The following is a 14099-nucleotide window of genomic DNA, read 5'->3' as shown; positions in this document are numbered from 1 at the left end:
GCTGCTGGTGATGTAGTAATGTCAGATTTCATTATATAGCTCCAGGTTTGCTGCTCCTAGCTGGCTAGCGATCACATACTTTAATTATCTTGATATTTTCCATTGTTACTTATCCATATATCTAATAAACCATGACAACACCCATTAAATTACTTTGTAGTGTTCCACTACAATTTATTTGGCCAAGTTGACAGTTGCCATCAACTGCATTTATTTGCCTTCCCAGAATATTCAGCATGACATTTTCGCTGCTAGCTGCTGCTTTGACTATTTCTTGATATTTCATTGGCATGCCTGTGAACATGTGATTGCTGGCAGTAATTAAGCGTGCACATTCTATTTGCAGGACTGAGAAGCGGAGCCGGAGGTGGCCGAAGGAGGTAGCGGCGGTGGCCTTCTTCCTCTAGTCTTGGAGGTTTAGGTGAGTATCCCTGCTGTGATATAAAGTGGCATCTAGAGCCACGGCTAAAGTGTGATCCGGCCATCGAGGCGATGACGATGCTGGTTTAGGTTCAGTTTTGGTAGTTGTGCAACTAGGACGTGATCCTGGCACTAAGCACTGTTCTAAAAAAAATCTTTGGTTGACATTTTCATTATGAATTGTGCCTATTTCAGCCACATGTGTCTTTTTGGGCTTTAACCAAGTTGACATGCTGTGCAATGTTGCAACGTAGCAATATTATACTGAGGTCCTAAATAGCATGAGTTAGACATAAACTGAGGGCCTAGAATATCCAGGAGCATTTGTTCTCCGTTTAGTTTTGCTCAATTATATTTTGTCTTCACATGGGCATATCTATATCGTCTTTAGCTAGCTATCTGCACAGAATGGCATGTACCTACTCTAATGGTGCTCCCGTGATAGATGAGATTGCCCAACTATTTTTTTTAAGAAGTCTACCTGCATCCCTTTGAATACAGTGCATTCCATTGATCTAGTTCATATTTTGTGCATACTAGCTTAGTTATCCTTGTATCCTACTTTCTTTTCTAACATATGACTTCTTATATGTGAGGTGCATAAGTGTGTGCGGTCTGCCGGCTGTTGGGCTGGCTTTGGCGGCGAGTTCGCAGCGCCACAACCGTCGTGGTGCTATCTTGGCTTTTGTCTACAATTCTCTCAGGTGATTCCTTGAGTTCCCCTTTGATGCCCTGTGTACGGCCATCTAGCTGTTGGACTTTTAGGGTTTTTTGGTGCTTTGCTGGTACTGGAATGTGCTGTTGGAGGTGTAGTTGATCTTGTCAACATTGAACATACTCGTTGAACTGGATTGTGTGTTTGAATGTCTCTAGGGGTGTGCTGTATGCACATTTTCTGTTATTTGAATTGTGGTATGGTTGTCCAAAAAAGGGCAAAGGTCATGGCAGTTATTTTGAGACCATCACTGATTGAACTTCCATTGATTAATTAGTTTAACTCGTAGCAGCTGTGAATTGATAGTATTTGGCTGCTGCTGGTAATATAGTGCCAGGTTCTAGCGCTTGACTAATTTTACTACTGGTAGTTGCCACTGTTACTTATCCATATAAAATAAAGCATGACATCAACCTTTAAATTACTTTGTAGTGTGCCAGTACAATTTATTTGACCAAGTTGACAGTTGTCATCAGTTGCAATTTGTTTGCCTCCCCAGAATAATCAACATCACATTTTTTGCTGCCACTGCTGCTCAATCTATTTCTTGGCATTTCATTGGCATGCCTCGGAACATGTGATTGCTGGCAGCAATTAAGCCTTCACATTCTATTTGCAGGATGGAGAAGCAGGGCTGGAGCTAGCCACAGGAGGTAGCGGTGGCCTTCTTCCTCTATGTCTCGGTGGTTCAGGTGAGTATCACATTGTCTCGTCTAAATGGTCTGCGCAGTGGCCATGTAGAGCCGTGGCTGAAGTGTGATCCGGCCATGGAGCCGTCGATGATGACTCTGGTTTAGGATCAGTTTTGGAAGTTGTGTAACTATGACTAGGTCATGACAGATCAAGTTTGTGGTTCCTTTAATGTAAGCTCCAAAATGATAACTGTATATGTGAGTCGATAAAAAAAGAATTTGGATTGTGTCTGTTAAGTTACAATAGCCATGTGGTTTTAGTCCAAGGGATAGTGTCTGAATTTTGCCTTATGGGAATGCAGATTCTGCTTGTTCTGGTTCTGGTGCAAGGGAGGGCTCCGGCAGAAATTCGAGATGCGCCGTCTCCGTGGCTTGTGCTGCTGGTGCAGTGTTTCAAGTCTTGTAAAATCCGGTGAAGATTTTGTAACCAGAGCACAAGGTTGTAATGGAGTGTAATCGTTTCGTTTGCATGTGTGCAATATATTAATTTGCATTGCGGTCGTCTTTAATTGATGGAGTTGAATCTAGAATGCATGTAGAGCTGTGCATATGCTATTTTGCTGTGTTGGTAAGAAATGCCCAGAAATTGGAATAGTTGATGGCAAATTTTCCAGCTAGTTAGCTACCTTGTCGAAGTAGATTTTCTTCGCAAAGGAAAGCATGTAGTTGACCCTCTATTTATTTATTTTTGTCTTGAGTCTACTGTGAAGAAGAGAACCGAGGCAAGCATTGGACACTCTTGATGGTTATGACAAGCAAAAAAGAAAACCGAGCTAGCTATTCTTTGGCTTTTCGTGTTATACGCATGATCATTTGACGTTGGTTAAGCTAGCTTTGGTAGGCACAAAGTCAGGAGAAGATAAAACTGAACTTGTGTCTAGGGCTCTACTTGAGTCGATCGATCAGTCGCTTACGCGTGTTTTAGTATGTGTATAGTAGGCCTGCATTTGTGCGTGACCAGGGGAGGTAAATTGATTGGTCCGATGGAATCTGAAAAACACTGCTCCCGATTCAGCGTTCCAGAAAAGCAAGTATCCAAGTAAATGAAAAAGAAAGAAAGAAGAAAAGCAAGTATGCGTGGACTCGCCCGTGTTATGATCGAATCGATAAAAGAATGAATGAAAAAAGTACGCGAGAAATCAAATTGGGGCCACCGTAGCTAGCCAATAGAAGAGAAAAAAATGGGCTTGTTGAGTTCGATCGATCTCGAAAAGCTTGGGTCAAGCTTGGTTGTTGCTCGTAGTGGCACCTCGCCCAGGGCCACCACACTACCTCCCTCACCGCGCCCGAAAATACACTGTTCCGTTCCTAGCTCCAACGAGGGTGTCGCCGACTTCTATATGCCCCTCTCTTGCACCTCCAGCATATTCGTCCATGTCAGAATAATCGTCTTCCTCGTCCGAACTGCTATCTAGAACATCTGCAAGCAATGAAACCAGACACGAATAAAAATCAGTTGCAAGTTGCAAGAAATTGCATGAACTAGATCATGTTCTAACCTTCGATGGCGTTCTCACGCAGCAATCAAAATTTAGGCCTTCCCGTAGTACTCCTTTATCACGTGATAGTTGGGCTGGTGGATGATTCAAATCCAAGTTCTCCATTGGCTAGAGGAAGAAGAAAACAACAGTGTCTGTTCATCGCCTTTTTTTATGTAGCACGTGCATGATCTGACCTGAGCAGCAACCTTCAAACAGTTTGAATCCTGCACCAATATTTCAAATATTTTGTTTCCGTTTGATTTCAGTGCCATTTTTTTTACCTACATGCTCATTTCTCTAATGGAGATCCAAAAGAGCTCGCCCTGGCCAATGGATGCCGGCTGCGGAGTGTTTTGGTCTTAAATCGCGGACAAATCTCACCTCCCTTAGCCCACGAGAACTTTCTGCTGTACCACATCCTCTGGGAAGAGGCTGTCACAAGCTAACTAGCACAGTGATTCATTTTGCTAAACGATATCAATTAAATGGTGTATCAACTCCATAAATTGGATATAGCAATAAATAAATCAGCAAAATTCTTTCTAATATTTTAGATGTCCGTGCATATGCAGGTCAATCTAATGGCCACTTTATGCTCAGTCCACTACTCTGGACGCTTCTGGCCAATATGGGGGAAGGGGCGGTTAGTCAAAATTCTCAGAAAATTTCAGCATAAACTACCCTGTTTTGGGGATAATCAGATCATAATCCAAACATTAATCAATAAAAGTGCAACAGGACAACCCAACTCCATCACAGGTCTGGAGCATCACAAAAACGATGTACTTCGTCGACTACCACCCAACATTCCAGATTTGGAGTCACAAATAACAGTCCACGACCAGTACAACCCAGGTATTCAATTGGTTTCGCAAGCAAGATGAGTTCAGCTTTCGCTAGCTGTTCTTCCACCCTCCACCTGCAGGTCATGGCTTCGATGCTACCAGCCCTCTAAAACTTGCATCTGAGAAACATCAATAAATCAGTATTTGGAAGGTATTTGTCACAAGTGCAAATGAGTGCAAAGCAAGCAAGATAAATGATAGTTCTAACCAACAATCTTTGCTAGAAATGAACATGGAATGTAAATCTGATCCTTGCAAGATAAAGATAACCAATATGTCACAAATGCATCAAAATAACTAATATGAAGATGCTAATGGACATGTACAGTGCAAAGGAACACGCTGTGATTTTATTTACCCTTTAATCATAAACACCAACCAAATAGTTAGCTTACAACAGCACTTATTAGTGCCATGACCAAGTACTAATTGAACAGCCAACACAGCTGGACCTAAACAGTGACGTCATTGGATCGATTGGAACCAGAACCTTACCGCCTGAACACAAGGAGTCGAAGAAGAAGGCTACCGCAGTAGGAGAGGTCACAGTCGAAGAAGGCAGGGGCAGGAAGCCTTAGTGTACGCCGGCAGCAGCTCCAGTGGGCAGCACGACCAACACACTTCATCTTGGTATTCTCTTGTCTAAAGCACCTGCAAAGAGAGTTGCGCAACAACCATGAGAACATGTTTGGCGGTATCGAATCCAGCAAAGTACGGAGGAAAGAGAGCAAGTCTCCAACCTTCGTCTAACTTGGCCAATTATCCCTTTGCACCGTGCCCAGAGTCCGCATCACCCTGTGAGGAGATAAGAAAAAGTCGACCAAGAAAGCAAGTTTAACATCATTTTGAAATGTTCAAGTTGCCCCCAGCATATGAACAATAATAAACATCAAACATGTAGCTTCTAACAGCAAGTACCTTGGCACAATTTGAAGTATCCAGAAGTCTTCCATCAGCAAAAAAATCTAACAACATCCAGCAACACCCAATGGAAGGCAATCACAGTTTTAAGCTGCAGTGAAAGATCCTAACATGAATAATAAGAATCAATTCTCGTAATGTGCATACTCATTATTTTGGAAATGCAGAAGTATCCTCATGAGAATTCAATGCTCAAAAGATTTCATGGAAAATGTGGGTGTACAGCTACAGATCCCAGCAGCAGATTGAGGAATCGGTCTCACCTGCTGGAGGTGGCGACCATCAACAGGAAGAAAAGTAGGAGCCCGAGTAAGGAGGCCATTGACCAGGAACGTAATAGTCCAGGTGGAGGTGCAGGTCGGCCAACCAGGGAGCCGCATCAGCGATGAGCTACTTTATGTCAACCTCGAAGCTTAATTGTACCTTCAAATAATTCATATGTGAAATCCGAGTTAGGTCCAGCTCTGCTGCTCACAAGAGAGAAGTAAAAAAAAGTATACCAGTTATACAAACCTGATTGATAACATCAGAACTAGACGAAGAAGAATCAAATGTTGTTGCAAGCCCCTTGGGTGCCAAAACGTCCAGCCCTTCCGACCTGTGGAGGCTAATATGTTAGCCAGACCTGAGATATAGCACTAACCACAAATAGTAGGGCAGAGTTATAACTACCCGGTGATAGTATATATCAGCAGAATCAGGCATGCTGTGGACGTAATCGTCGTCGGAGGTGAACCTGGGCGCCACACCAGAAACACGTGCGCTGCATCTTTCCCAACCTGAGGTTCCATGGTTCACATGAGTTGAAAACAATGACTTCAAGTAAATATGACACCAAACGGAACAACATGCAATTCCAGCAAGATGAGAAGTAAAGAGCTAATCATAGGTGACGCATGTATACTAAGAATGCATGGGTGTCATACATGGATATGTCCCCATTTTCCCATATCAGATTATTCTTATTCGACCAAATAAGCAAGTGCTGAAAAATCAAACCATCAGGACAGAATAGAGACACTACTAATAGCAGCTATATAGTGATCTAATTTGCCCAATGATCAGCTAGACAGTCCATTTATATAATGGGGGAATCTAAACTAAAACAAACAAAAAAAAGGCTGAAGTTGAATCGAGCTAGATAGGAGGGAGCACAGAATCGGGACAGCCGTGGCACCACGGAGAACTTAGAAAAGGAAGAATGGGAACGCGAGGAGCTCACCGGGTAGGGTGGGTGTTTACGTCACCCCCGCACCAGCACCGACGAGGTAGTTGAAGCCGATCGACATTGGTGGGGCCAGAACGGCCGGGTGGCACCGGAAGGAATCACCGACTGGTGGGAGCAGCCGTAGGCGGGCAGGGTCACAGGATGCTGCATAAATAAAAGCACAAGTAACTGAGTTGGTGCTGCTAGGCACAAGGGAGCAGCAACAGCAACGAATGTGTACGTGTGTCGTCTGTAAATTCTTTATGTTACCTCGGATGTCTCCGTACATGGTTGCAGAGTTTGGTATTCAGCTGGGCTTGTTCCAGTGAGTTAACCTGAATAAAGAAAAAAAAAGTAGACCAAGATTAGAAAACAAAACAAAACAGGGTTTGATGTGAAGTAGTGGACAGAGAAACAAGAGTAGCTAGCATGGCTTGTATTGTTCATCCTTAGAGGCATCGCAGTTGTTGGTAGGATCTCCCATCTGCCAATGTTACTACTAGGACTAGTAGTTATAAGAAGAATTGGATCCGTATTTGTAGGATCGTGCGTGAAGAATGGAGCATAGTGGATGTATTTGGAACAATGGATTCAAAATCCAACTACACATGTTGCGTGTGAGAAAAGTATAAACCGTAGAGCGAAGCAACCTTGCAGCTACCCCTGGGTCGAGGCCTCCCCCGTGCAGTCGCAGGTCCAGCAGGTGGAGTCTCCGGACGGCGACCTTGGAGGCCTGGACGCGGAGCTTGATGCGTCGTGGTGGAGGGCTCGGCTGGTGGAGTTGGCTCGCCGTGGAGGTGGAGGCGGAGAAGGTAGCGGCCCCCGGATCTGGCGGCCACCGGAGGTACCTTCTCCTGGGTGCGGCTGATGGTCCGGCGAGCGCGCGCGACGCGGGCCGGCGGGCAAGGTCGACAGAGCGCCGCGCACGGATGCAGGCGCGCGCCGGCGGGTCGCTTCCTGGTTCCGGCGCCGCCGCCGGCGCTTTGGTGGGGAGGGGTTAGGGTTTGGTTGGTTGGTTGGGACGAAATGGGGTCGGGGGCGGGGCGTCGGATGGTTGGGACGAAATGTGTGTCTCGGCTGGAAACGAGTCAACGTCGAGTGGGCCAATGTGATCGAGCACCGGCATTTTCCCAGCGAAATCCAGCCCAAACGAAAGAATAGTGGAGGCTCTCTCCCGCCAAGTTGCTGTCCGTGTCCAAACGTGCGAGCAAACGCCAACGTGGGAAACCGTAGCCCAAACGTGCCCCAACCGCCTCCTCCTCATCCTCCTTCCCTGTATAAATTCCACGCCCCACGCGGCAGCCTCATCCATTCTTGATTCTTCCACCAACTCGGATGGGTCGGGGGGAAACGAGTCAACCGCGTACCGCGAAACATCCACGTCCAGGGAGTACGCTCAGGGAGTTCTAATCAGCGAGACTGTGCTGGCTAAGTGGAGCCTCCCGGAATCGTCCTCCAAGAAACTGAAACTTGGCCTCAGAAGGGCCGCGAAAAGGCCCGGAGAGACGATAATTAAAGGCCACCGGAGCTACGATCTGATGCTCTGTCTGCAGCTTGGAATCAGGTAACTAATTGATGCATATTAGTACAGGGCATCCCAATCTCAACAGTTTCCTTCTCTAGCTAGTAGTACACTATTGCTGTAATCTATGACTATGTTCTTCCTTTTATCGACGTGACAATTGACAGAGCTAGTTTATATTCTTTTTTTGCGAAAAGAGCTAGTTTATATTCGTGATCAGTAAAAGGTTCAATCGCACTACTCAGGTACACAGTTGGAAAGATTACGCCCATCCCGGAGCGTGAGGTGCGAACTTCTGATTATGGCCACAAAGCTAATTTCTGGATGAACTTCCCCAAAAACGGATCAAAGCTTACTCCTTCACATCGTGCTCTAGATTTTAAGTGGAAGGACTACTGCCCAATGGTTTTCAGGTTTGTGCCCGCCTCACTTTTCTTTCAACGTGCTATATTGTGCAGTATATATCTTTGAACCTTGTTCTGCAATGCTTCCTTGCACTACTTTTCTTCTTTTTCAAAACATTACACGACGTACGTACGTACTAATTTATTGCTAGTGTTTTATTATAGAAATTTGAGGGAGATGTTCAAGATTGATACAGCAGACTACATGATTTCCATTAGTGGAAGTGATGCACTTAGGGAGCTATCTTCCCCGGAAAGAGTGGGAGTATCTTTTTCTTGTCGCAGGACGACCGGTTCATGATCAAGACTCTTCGGAAATCAGAAGTGCAGGTTCTCATTGTCTACTGAACTTCAGCTCTTGATATGTAGGAATAGGAAGATTTCAATGATCTCGACCTTGCTTGTCTCACCCAAAGCACTTGATCCTAAATGGACATTGAGCTTTTAGCTTATCTGAATTAGTTTCCTAGTTCACCTTATGAATCATATTAGCATTTGAATTAAACTTTTCTTTCTTGCATACTAAATTTCTTACATGTGAGACATTGTATTTACTTGATACCATGCAGGTTCTTCTGCGTATGCTCCCATACTATTATCGTCATGTCCAAACCTATGAGAATACGCTCGTAACTAAATTTTTTGGCCTCCACAGGGTGACACCTTCCAGTGGTCGAAAGGTAGCTAGTGACATGCATTATTAACTGTTATTTCTACTCCCTAATGTCTTATTTCAAAAGTAAAAATATCTTCAAATTTGTAACCAAAAAAAAATGATTTCAACTGGTACTACATACAAAACTCTTTAATCTGATCATATTAAATAATACTATTGATTTTTTCTGGGGAAATAGTTCAATAATATAATTACTTTTTTAATTTAGATAACATGTCACCGTTGATAATGACAGCCAAAGTTGCACATATACTGTCTAAAGCTTGTTATATATTTTTTAACAGGTAGTACTTTTCGTTCAATCTTAAAAGAATATTAGTTGTTATATATGATATTTCCTATTCTAATTACTTCTTCTGAAATAATGTAGAAACTGAACTGTTGATTTTTGTTGTTTATATGTGCAGTTTCAATTTGTAGTAATGGGCAACATGTTCTGCACAGAACTAAGAATTCATCGAAGATTTGACTTAAAAGGTTCATCTTTGGGACGTTCTACAGAGAAAATTAAAATCGACGAGAACACGACGCTGAAAGACTTGGATCTGAATTATTCGTTTTATCTTGAGCCTTCTTGGCGGGGTGCTTTGCTTAAGTAAGCATGTTTACTCTGAAATAACAGATTGTATATTATCATGACCAGTTTTTGTTTGTAACAATCATGTTTTGTTCTTACTCTATGTAGGCAGATTGAAATCGACAGCGAATTTCTAAGGAACCATGGTATAATGGATTACAGCTTACTTCTTGGTTTCCATTACCGAGCTCGTCGAAACCTACAAATAGGATCATCATGTCGTGAAAGCATTTTGCCAGATAACTTAACCGTTCTTTCAGAAGCAGGTAAGCATGGAATGTGTATCTTTATTTCTCAGTAAGTTGTCCAGTTAACCTATTTTGCAAAAGCATTTTTTTCCTTACTGAAATCGGTAATGCAGATGTCGCAGAGGAGAATTCTGTTTATAACTATCAAGACGGGCTGATTTTGCTGCAGCGAGGCAGCAACAAAAATGGTCCAGCTTCGTCGGCCCACACATCGGGGAAGCCGCTCGCGTTCGTCATCGGCATGTTTCGAGGAAGTTGATCTTCTGCTTCCAGGCACAGGAAGGTCATCATTAGTTAATTTCTCTAGGTCAATACTCATGTTCTTCCAACGCTAATATATGATCTGAGATGATTTTTTTTTTAAATTTGATAGGCTTCCGATCCAGCTAGGAGTCAACATGCCGGCGAGAGCGGAGAAAGAAGATAAACAAGAGGATGACAGCAAATCGCTCCATCATGTTTATGATGTCGTACTATACATAGGGATCATTGATATTCTGCAGAAGTACAACATGACGAAGAAGATTGAGCATGCATATAAGTCCATCAAGTATAAGTATAACCCCTTGTCAATATCTGCTGTGGAACCTCGATTCTACTCGGAGCGCTTCTTCAAGTTTGTCGGCACCGCCTTCCCCGAGAACTCATATAATCAATAAATCATCTTTCTTTCCTCATCTCGGTCAAGTATTATTTAAAAAAAAATAGAAAATCCTAGGGAGTCTTTTTTTTAAAGAATAAGAAGTGTTTTTACCTGATATACTGATGCTGCGCATGTGTATGCTTTGAGATTGTTGGAAGCAATGCATGCATGTATTTGTCAAACACAACATTCATAGCAACTAGGAATCAGTGAGGGCTCATTATGAATGGATTTAGGTGGGTTTTCTTCCATATTTTGTGGCGAAATTGCAGGTGAAGAAGAACGGCACTCTATCGCTGGGGTTTAGAAGGGGTCCTTCTTCCTTCCTGGAGTGCAGAGTGGTCGGCTTTGTGGCTGTTAGGCGAGATGCGGATGATGATGTAGCACATAGTCTGGACAAATAGTGAAATAAAATTTGGGAGGAGGATGACCCATGCCCACAACCATATTATTGATTATCTAACAAGTGCATCTTAACCATGCAATCTTCAAGTAAATTTGGGTGTAGGAACAATAGAAAAGTTTCTGATAATACTTACTCCATAGTTCATAATATTAAAATGATGTCCAACAAAAAAAAAAACATAAGCACCAACTGTTATTGTTAGCGTCAGGTTATTAGTTGTTCGATTTTAATTCTGGAAACAAGAGAAAATGCTAGCTGTGAATTTGCAATGCTAGTTGTTCACTCCGGCATTTAAGTTACGTTGAGAAATCTACTCCGGAGTAGAGAGAACCACTTATCGTGAGTAATGCTACACCTATGGACAGGCTTTACGGAAATCTCTTACGGACCTATAACGTGGCATAGCATGAATGGGTGAAACTACAAACCACTCCCGGTTTTTCAGCAAGGGATAAAATTTCATCCAGCCATTTTCGGCCACGTTCGTCCGTAATCTTTCCGTAAGCCTATCAGTCCGTAAGTCTAGGATTATTGTTTTGTGAGTGCGGGCAGGGTATTTCAGATGTCAGTATGTCACCATCGAAATTGATGGAATTTCCATGCGACCCAAGACATGCATTAACCGCATGAAAAGATATGTGCCCAGTCCTAAATCGGCCCAACTGTCACCTTGAGGTGTAATCAAGTTACAGAACAAAGCACATTCATCGATCTTCCTCCAGGAGAGCACATCTTCGGTCATTTGCTTGTACCTAGAAATGTCAAATTAAGCTACGGGACTCCGGGAGCAACACGGATCAATGTACGGACAACTACTGAAGTGGAGTAACAAGCACGCACAAAACAGTGCTAACCGAGTGCCATATATAATTTCACATTGTTCCATAATATAAGCTGTTCACGGCTAATTAAAATAGTTCGACAAAACGGCATACATTTTGGAAAGGAGGTAGTACTAGTGAGGAGGTGCAAGTATGCAAGAGTTAAGACCAAATTGAGTACTTGAACAGACAAAGATCAAACAATCAGCCCCAAGAAATATTTCAACTAATAAAAATGGCATATTTCTAACAAAAGTGTGAACTCCAGTCAGTCCATATTTAACAATCCTAACTGAAAGGAAATTTTAGTGATGAACGGTAGAAACGTTTCTGATATCATACATACTTTATAGTTCATAACATTAAAATGATGTCCAACAAAGGACACAAAAAATCATAAGCACCAACTGATGATAGAAGAGGTGCTATTGCAATTGCAACCATCCAAAATGTCCAATTGTACTAGCAGTATCACTAATAAGGCGAGAAAAGTTAAGAACAAAACACATGACTCATATAGGATAGCTGGAGCCTACGATATGAAGATACTCCTAAAGGGCATAATGAATCAAACGATGAACATCCAATCGTGCCGCCATTTGGAGAACAGAGCAGGGGCGGCGTCAGGAGTATCCTTGCGTATGCAGCTGAATACCCAAGATTTTGACAAAACCTTAGAATTTTCTCATAAATCAGGGAGAAATTTGGCAAATACATAAGGATTTTGGCAAAATGAATACACAGGTTGAAAATGAATACCCATCATTTCATCTCTGGCGTCGCCACTGAACAGAGCCTCCTTATCTTCTGCTTGCACTCACGTATGGGGTGGTATCGGAATGATGCTATCCTGGAGGCGGTGCTGAGTGAGCAACATACAAGATTGAAACTTTCCGATGTTCAGTATACCTAAGAAATTCCCATCAACGTCGCAGCGCAGCACATGTTTTTCGTTAAACCTGATGAGCAGCTCACGCTCATTGAGCACAGCCATTTGAGTGAAGTACTGCACCGTTGATTCGAGTGGTTTCTTCTTCTTCGTGTAAGAAGTTAAGTAAAGTTGCTGTGATGCCTCCATCATTGAGACGTCAATCCGGAACATGAAGGCCCAGATCTCAGCCTCGTACTCCTGCATCACCCAGACATTTATAGCGGTGAGGCGGTGGTCGATGCTGTACAGAGCAAGCTTCCCTTCCATCTCTAACAGCTTATCCAAATAAGCGAGCTTGACAGGGGTGTGCATCAACCGGAATGACTCGGCTTGTGCGTCGAACACGATGATGTCCGCAATGTCTGCCGTGTCCGTGGCGCCACGATGTCTGCGCATCGAGTGCAGATTGCCACGGTGGTGGACCGGCGGATGATCGGTGGCGGCGCCGGTGTAATGGGTGTCCCGGGGTAGCCCCTGGAGCACTGCCTGCTCTAGGGAAGGCGAGGACGGCATTGTGACCCTGACGCTCCTCGACTCGTTGTCTCCCACGGTGAGAACGTGCAACGCTGTTTCATCCCCCGTTGTTGAAGACCAGAGCACCCTGTATTCCCCGGTTGTGCCGTGCCGGTAGAGGTCGAGTATGCTGTTGCAGGGGAGAGTATGCTCGGGCTGCGGCAGCAGAGCGTGCCGGCGGATGGCCGGGCTGTAGATGTGGAACCGGCATCCGTGTGAGATGACGAGGAGCCCGTCCGTGGAAGCGTGTAGGCAGATCGGGCCACTGAGTGTGGGGTTCGGGTGGAAGGCCCAGAGCTGCTGGTCGGAGACGGCGCCGTCACCGCTGCCACCATGGAGGACAACGAAGCGGGAGGGGAGCCTGTCGACGATGGGGAGAGAGGGCTGGTGGCGGTGGTGCCCGAGCGTGAACTCGGGCGTGGTGGTGGGGTCGCGCCAGGACCTGCGAACGGCGCGGCAGCGGCCAACGTCCTTGGGCCGCATACTGACAAGGATCTTGTGGACGACGATCTCTAAGCATGAAACATTTTACTCGTCAGAGTCTAAACAAACTTTCTTTTGCAGCACTATAAGTATGAAACATTTTACTCGATTCCAACACCAATCAATTTATTTGAAACGATTCTCATATATAATAATCAATAAAGACCAGAGAGCTAATCATACCTAACTAAAGAAAACTAACAAGCGGGAGGGGAGGCCATCGATGATGGGGAGCGAGGGCTGGCGTTGGTGGTGTGCGAGCGTGAACTCAGGCGTGGTGGTGGTGTCGCGCCAGGACCTGCGAACGGCGCGGCAGTGGCCAACGTCCTTGGGCGGCAGGCTGATGAGGATCTTGTGGACGACGATCTCGTCCGGCAGGTCGTCCAGCATCGTCGCACCTCTTGATACGTCTCAAACGTATCTATAATTTCTTATGTTACATGCTACTTTTATGACAATACTTGAATGTTTTATACATACTTTACAACATTATTATACATTTTCCGGCACTAACTGACAAAGGATTAACTTGTCAATGCCTACAGATTGTAGACTAGTGTTTTGCTAGAAGTAGAGGGCAAGTAGATCTCGAAG

At 44.2% G+C, this 14099-nt stretch overlaps 1 protein-coding gene, 2 long non-coding RNA genes and 1 pseudogene across 3 annotated transcripts; 1 reads left to right on the top strand and 3 right to left on the bottom strand.

Moving 5' to 3' along the window:
• Positions 1 to 3962: 3962 nt before the first annotated feature.
• LOC124699646 lies at positions 3963 to 4784 on the bottom strand. The gene is made up of 2 exons (XR_007001468.1): positions 4649 to 4784; positions 3963 to 4272 (listed from the first exon to the last, which is right to left on the bottom strand). It is a non-coding gene; the product is annotated as an uncharacterized LOC124699646 (long non-coding RNA).
• A 136-nt stretch (positions 4785 to 4920) lies between these two features.
• On the bottom strand, positions 4921 to 5468 carry LOC124699653. The gene is made up of 3 exons (XR_007001472.1): positions 5338 to 5468; positions 5072 to 5165; positions 4921 to 4948 (listed from the first exon to the last, which is right to left on the bottom strand). It is a non-coding gene; the product is annotated as an uncharacterized LOC124699653 (long non-coding RNA).
• A 2272-nt stretch (positions 5469 to 7740) lies between these two features.
• LOC124663191 lies at positions 7741 to 10367 on the top strand (annotated as a pseudogene).
• A 2028-nt stretch (positions 10368 to 12395) lies between these two features.
• LOC124663181 lies at positions 12396 to 13895 on the bottom strand. The gene is made up of 2 exons (XM_047200909.1): positions 13694 to 13895; positions 12396 to 13534 (listed from the first exon to the last, which is right to left on the bottom strand). Exons 1-2 carry the CDS (start codon positions 13893 to 13895, stop codon positions 12396 to 12398), a joined length of 1341 nt encoding a protein of 446 aa, XP_047056865.1.
• Positions 13896 to 14099: the final 204 nt, after the last annotated feature.

The sequence above is a fragment of the Lolium rigidum genome, chromosome 1 (assembly GCF_022539505.1).
Source record: "Lolium rigidum isolate FL_2022 chromosome 1, APGP_CSIRO_Lrig_0.1, whole genome shotgun sequence".
NCBI classification, from domain to species: domain Eukaryota; kingdom Viridiplantae; phylum Streptophyta; class Magnoliopsida; order Poales; family Poaceae; genus Lolium; species Lolium rigidum.
The sequence above is the reverse complement of the archived record's forward strand: the minus strand, read 5'-3'. Positions and strand labels throughout refer to the sequence as shown.

Coding starts and splice junctions, on each gene's coding strand:
- LOC124663181 (XM_047200909.1), bottom strand. CDS start 13,895: ATGCTGGACGACCTGCCGGACGAGATCGTCGTCCACAAGATCCTCATC. Junction 13,535..13,693: donor CCGCTTGTTAGTTTTCTTTA/GTTAGGTATGAT, acceptor TTTCATGCTTAG/AGATCGTCGTCCACAAGATC.